Source organism: Anguilla rostrata, chromosome 16 (assembly GCF_018555375.3).
Source record: "Anguilla rostrata isolate EN2019 chromosome 16, ASM1855537v3, whole genome shotgun sequence".
Taxonomy (NCBI): domain Eukaryota; kingdom Metazoa; phylum Chordata; class Actinopteri; order Anguilliformes; family Anguillidae; genus Anguilla; species Anguilla rostrata.
In genome coordinates, this window is record NC_057948.1 from 1,177,664 (window position 1) to 1,184,227 (window position 6,564).

General features: G+C 39.9%; 1 protein-coding gene across 20 annotated transcripts in view; it reads left to right on the forward strand.

Annotated features, from left to right (window-relative positions):
* Nucleotides 1-6,564, forward strand: part of LOC135242401 (NACHT, LRR and PYD domains-containing protein 12-like) — a 505,695-nt gene that overhangs the window by 48,707 nt on the left and 450,424 nt on the right. For 19 of the 20 annotated variants that reach the window (XM_064313446.1, XM_064313447.1, XM_064313451.1 and 16 more), the window contains exon 5: nt 1,766-1,939. The exons of the other annotated variant lie outside the window; for it this stretch is intronic. In XM_064313446.1, the coding sequence (XP_064169516.1) occupies nt 1,766-1,939 (174 nt within the window). The remainder of the gene's footprint in view (nt 1-1,765; nt 1,940-6,564) is intronic. 20 annotated transcript variants of the gene reach the window in all.

A 6,564-nucleotide genomic window follows, 5' to 3' on the forward strand; every position in this document is an offset into this window, starting at 1 on the left:
GGACTGAAATACCAAAATTCACCAGCGCCTTGCATTGCTGCTAGTGTTTGACAGTTGTGCCTTGACTGAGAAAATAAGGCCCAATTTAAACATCTAATTTAATAACACAGGCTCAACTACACAAACAAAAACAAAATTAGACAGTCCTGGAAATTAAGTAAAAGATAATCATGAAAGAAACAAATGAAAGACAAAACAAAACCACAGCTTGTCTCTCCCACATTAAAACTGAGCAAAGCCAAAGACACACAGCTGAGAAGAAAGACAAAGCTGAGACAAGACCAAAGGCTCATGTCTGCTTAACAAGCCAGCACTTTATGGCCTGTATTCAATCAACATTTGTCCTTAACTTGGACTTGGACTACTAAATGCACTTCATACCTTTTCTTCACAAACTCTGTTTGGTGAATTAATTCAAGTTATTGCTGTAATTGCCAGACTGTTTGTGAAGAAAAAACATTCCTTGCTTTTAATTGTAAGTTTTAATTATAAGAACAAATGTTGTTTGAATCCCTGCCATGTGTTTGAAAGAGGGGGGTTCCCCTTCTCTTCCTGGTCTATGCATAATTCATTACTGATTAGAAGAGAACAAAGGAGAGACTTATCTATACCCCTTTTTATATTTTACCTGTAAGCCACTTGATAGGATAACACTTCTTTTCAATGTCATGATTAAAATTATGTTAAGTTTGGTTTGGGAGGGATATGTTTGGTTATGAATTAAATGTTTGTGTTTCTCTGTTGGGTGACTAGGGCAGGCAGTAAATGTACCACCTTTAAAGTCCAGTAGTACCACCCTGGTCTCTGCTTTATTCTCTTATAGTCTGACCCAGAATCTCCAGCATAGTGCCTGTAAATAGAATGCAAATAGGAAGGTAGAGGAATCGTAGGATATAATGGGTGCCAGAGTGAGGTCTTCTCAGGGAACTGTTAAATTAGCCTCTAACCCCAGCGCCTGTTCTTGAGGCTAAAGCCTCACCTGTACAGGGATTCTGAAGTTTCCTAGAGCCCAGAACAGGCTGAATAGTGTCTCATTGGGCATTGCCATCAAATATATCACAATCTCAACAAAATAATCTCAAAGGTATCATTAACAGGTGTTCCCACATACCTTTGGAATGCCTTGTTTCTCTACCTGTCTTATGTAATACCAGAAAACCGAACACACAGCTGGTTATATGTGAACAGATCACTTCCTTGTCTTTCTGCTTCTAAAGTGAATCTACTATTAACTGTATTTTAGATTGCAATGCTGTGGGTAGTTTGTCACAGAAAACCAAAACTAAAGAAACAAACTCACTGTCCTCTCTGGAAGATGTGCATTATTATTTTGCATCGTTCCTTTTGGTGGTAGCTGTGCCAAGCATTCAACAGCTTTGCAAGTTAACTCACTGTCCACTTTGAAAGATGGCAGCTGCAGTTCTGGGATGGGATGGGAGGGCTAAGCCCAGAGAACAGATTATAGAAAAGGTAGAGGAGCCCTTTGCCCCAATTCAGAGAACTTACAGTATAAGAAAAGGGGACATTTGGGTCAGAATTACATCTGTAGAACAGTCAGAGTTCAGTCCAGCAGGATGTTTAATTTTTAGGTCCAAAATACTGCAGAGTGTAGCACAGACATCTTCCTCAGAGCATCATCAACCTTAAAATCCTCAATTTCACTCCTCATTACTGAACACTATCATTGGCACATTTCCAATATTAGATACATGCTTCATGTATACCTAATATAATAATACTATAATATATTAACTCTTCTTTGCAGACTGAACAACTGTGAACTCACACAGAAGTGCTGTAATATTGTGGCCTCAGCTCTCCAGTCATCAAACTCACCCCTGAGAGATCTGGACCTCAGCTACAATAACCTGGGAGATTCAGGAGTGGAACTGCTCTGTGCTGGACTGAGGAGTCCAAACTGTAAACTACAGAGACTGGGGTGAGTAGTGCTGTGTACTGTGTGATCTTAACTAAATAGAATTTGTGATTATGGTTCTATTCAGTGAAATATTAAAAAGCTCTTTCTCTCTCTGTTTACTCCTCTGTCCACCAGCATTCTTTCTTTGCCCATATATACCTTACTCCTCTCTCACAACAAGCACATAAAAGCAGGATAAAACCTTTTGAGGGTTGCCAGGTTTGTGGTTCCTGAGCAGAATGTAAGGTTTCAGTGGAGTCTGTAGTATCAGGTCACAGGTGATGACTGGATGCTGAATGTCTGATTGACATGGTAAAAGATTGACCACCTGCATAGTAAAATGTTTCAGGTCTGTCAAACATTGCAGTCTACATCCATCTCCATTATTCACTACCTGCTATGAACTCTAATGAAATCCGTACATTTATCCACTCTCACACACTGACCTTTTGATGACAGTGAGTTTTACTCCTTCATCACACACCTGTGTGTGCTTCAGTATTGTGGTGTTTCTGAAAGGATTGTGAATAAAATGGTATTTTATTCTGCTGGTAAAGCCGGGCATTAACTATTGGCCAGCAGGGTATGTGTGTACATCTTGGTGGGAGAGTGTCCATCTGAACAAAATGTGAGCTGCTGTTTAGATGCAGTGTTACATTGTTTAGTTTAGTCACTCTTCTGTGGTTCCAGTCCCAAGTAATGGTCTGGATATTGTACCACTGTAAGCAGGCATGCTGTGTGGAATAGCCTGATTCAGAGATCGATGTTCTGGCTCTAGCTCCTATCATCTAAAGCAGTGGTGTCAAACTCGTTGCCATGGAGGGCCGTGTGTATGCAGGTTTTCATTCCAACCAATTAATGCTGCCTTAATTGAGTCCAATTACTCATTCAGCCATATGCGTTTAACTGCATTGAAGCACAGAATATAAGAAAATTTTTATTTAGACAATGCGGGTCACCATAGACGTCGGGTCACCATTGTGCACAAACCTGCATCCCTAATTCAGCAAATAATTTAACTAATTATATAATCAAGATCTGAGGCTGGAATGAAAACCTGCGTACACACGGCCCTCCATGGCAATGAGTTTGCCACCACTCTTCTAAAGGATAACATCATTTACAGGAGTATTTCTTAGATAAGTATTCCAATTCTTTCAAATGCCCCCACTTATTACATTTTTTGTGCAGTTTATATTACTCCACAAAGTCTACCAAACATGTTGATAAGGGGTTTTAAAAGAAAAAAATGACTTAAAAGCCTGATATTATCATTATCATTGTTACAATAATAATTAAATGCAATGCAACAATTAGCCTGTTAGATAATTAACCTGCGAGAATAAAACAAACAGATGGATTATAGAGCAAGGACACACAGAACATAGGTGCAATGTGTGGAATTTTCAAAAGACACCACATTTTTAAAAATCTAGTGTCTACCAGCAGTAAAAGTTAGTGGCAATAATCAGTTGTGCTGTTCTCATACAGCCACTAGATGGCAATGCAGTGTAATTCCAGTTGATGCCGTGGTTCAGTGGTACTCTGTCACATAACAGGTAGGGGGGACCCAAACGCAGAGGGAAAAAAAACACAAACTCAAAAAGGGAAAATTAACAAAGACTTTACTTACAGGACAGGCAAACAAGCAGGGAACAGAAAAGGCCACGATGGGCAAAAACACAAACTCAAAAAAATATCTAATAAAACAGAAAACAACAGGAACTCAAAAACACAGGCAGGGCAGAACACAGGCAGGCAGAGTACAAGGGCAAACAAACACAAACAGGTCAAAAACGCAGGCAGGTACATACGATCTGAAACACACGTCAGAAACAAAGACAAGGAACCAGCACCCAAGTCAAGGGGACAAAGAACTTAAATAGACAGGGGGTAACAAGACACAGGTGAACTCAAAAAACAATCAAACCAGAAAAGGAGGGGATAACAAGACACAGGTGGGAACAATGATAGAATAACGAGACAACAATAATACAATTAACAGGGGGGAGCAGGACACAAAACAGAAGTGCCACCATCTGGCGGCCCAACAAGGGAAACACAGACAGGAAAACACAGAACCATGACATACTCACTAATTTTCTTAGCAGAGCCACTTATGAGTAAGACCATTACTCAAAGAGCCGCAGAGATTGCAGATATAACTCAGATGTTTTTTTTAATCATCACTCTCAAGATATTTACCATCTTTGTGTATGTTTAAAAAAATACTGTACCATGCTTTACATCCTTACATCTCTTTTTATTCTCAGTTCATAATTGTATTGCATTATTAAAAGATCTAATACTTGTGTGTGAGTGTGTAAGGCTGGGAATGCAACCCATCTTATGTATGTATGTACATATGCAATTATACATAAGCATTATCAACATGAAATAAAAAAGTTCACAAAAATGTATATATTGGCCTAGTAATAGAGATGAAAAACGTCTTTTTCTCTGTTATATTTATATCAATATGTTGAGGCTCTCATGTTTTTTAGCTGTCCCTTGACTTTCTCCATGCAAAACTTGTAGTTAGTGGTTGCAATCCTAGTCAAACAATCAAGATGCACATCTGTAAGCCTACTTCTATGTTTTCTTTTGACAATGCTCATTATAGGAAATGTTGCCTCACATGAGTAAGTGCTCACAAAAAAGCTCATTACCTTCTGCACACAGAGCTTTAAATGTGGATAATCTGAGGCTGGGACCATGCTCCAGAAATGAGCAACGCCTGATCTGAGCTCAGTTTTCAGTACATCGTTGACCTGCAGCTCAAGAATCTCACTCTGTATTACAGCAAGGTCTGGACAATGGTTTTTCAGAGCAGGTGTAAGGCTTGACAATGGCACATTAAAAGGGTTCTCAATGAAATTGAAAAGCTCCCTATACCCCACATCTTGAAATCTCCTTTCAAATTAATTTCTTATTTCCTCCCATATGCCTACAAATTCATCATAGTCAAAATGTTGCAGTAGATCAGGGTTATCAGTTGTGCAAGCTCTTAGATTGGGAAAGTGAAGAAATTCTCTGTCGGGTATGAAGAGAGTGGTGATCTTGTGCTGGAAAGCAGTGACTGCTCTTAGCATGTTACCTGGGTGCTTCCCTTTACCTTGGAGTTGGAGGTTAAGGGAATTCAGCTGGGATGTGATGTCAGTGAGGAGTGTCAGCTGTAATATTCAGTGTGGGTCTTCATGCTTTGGCTCAGCCCTCCCCTTGCTTGCAAGAAAATCAGGGATGTGAGGAAGTTGAGTACAGCATCGTTCAAGCACCCGGCCACGCGATAGCCATCTCACTTAGTTGCGCATCACCAGATCCCCGTACTCTGCCTCGTATTCCTCCAGAAGTGCACGGAATTCCCAGTGATTAAGTGCCCTGGCCTCGATAAAGTTGATGACTCGCACAACGAGCTGCATCACATTCTTTAGCTCTTGGTTTTTAAGTTTTGACACCAGTGCCTCCTGATGAATTATACAATGAAAGGAGACAAACTTGGGAATGCTGTCTTCCATCAGTTCGATAAGTCCCTTCTCTCCTTCCCTCTCATGCTTGGAGCTCTGTCGGTGCACACCGACACAAGTTTCGACCAGTCGATTTGTTTCTCTCCAAAAAAGTTCTTCAGTGCTTGAAAATCGTCCCCCACTCTGGTCTGTCCATGAAGTGGTAACAGATATAACAGCTCCTCCTGAAATTTGTTCTTTTGAATAACGCGAACCCACACACACAATTGCGCCATGTCGCTTATATCCACGCTCTCATCAAGTGCAATGCTGTAACATGGTGTCGCTGCAAGATCTGCAATTCGCTGTTCCTAGATATCTTTCCCAATAAACTCGATCCTCCTCATTAATGTTGAATCTGAAAGCTGCAGTGCATGTATTTGCTTTATTATTATTATTATTATTATTATTATTATTATTAATAATAATAATAATAATAACAACAACAACAACAATAATAATAATAATAATAATAATAATAATAATAATAATAATATCATTATTATTATGCATGGTACATTATCTCAGCTGAGGTCAAAAAGCATTGTTTAACAATTTCAGCATCCGTGAAAGCCTTTTTATGCCTAGCTAAAATCCATGCGATCTCCTAAGTGGCCTCGGTCCATTTCTCGGCAACAGAGACTGATCTCATCATCATTTTTTGCTTCTCAGTCAGAGTCTGTGTCAACTGTTTAATTTTGTTAGTCCTCAGGTTGCTACCTGGTGGGTACAACATGTTGTACTTGGCGTGAAAATCACTAAAGTGGCGTTCAAGGTTAGACCATTAACAATTGGCACTAGTCTTCTGGCAAATTAGGCAGAATGGAGTGGATTCGTATTGCACAAAGAAATACTCCCCATCCATGTACCTGAAATTTTCGGTGTTCTTTCCTAAATTGACCACACTTTTTTCTTTGCTGGGCAGCATCGGTGTCTTGGGCTTCTGGGCCAACTGATCCCGCATTTTTCCCCCCTTCTTTCCTCACGTTGCTCTTTTTTTCCTCGGCCTGTTTATAACTCCTCACGTCCTAATGAAGAATCCTTTTTTCCTTTTTTTTAAACCCGCCTTTTTTCCCCCAAGGGGGAAAAAAATTTAAAAATTTTTTTCCCCCCCCCCCCCCCCTTTTTTTGGCTTTCTCTTCA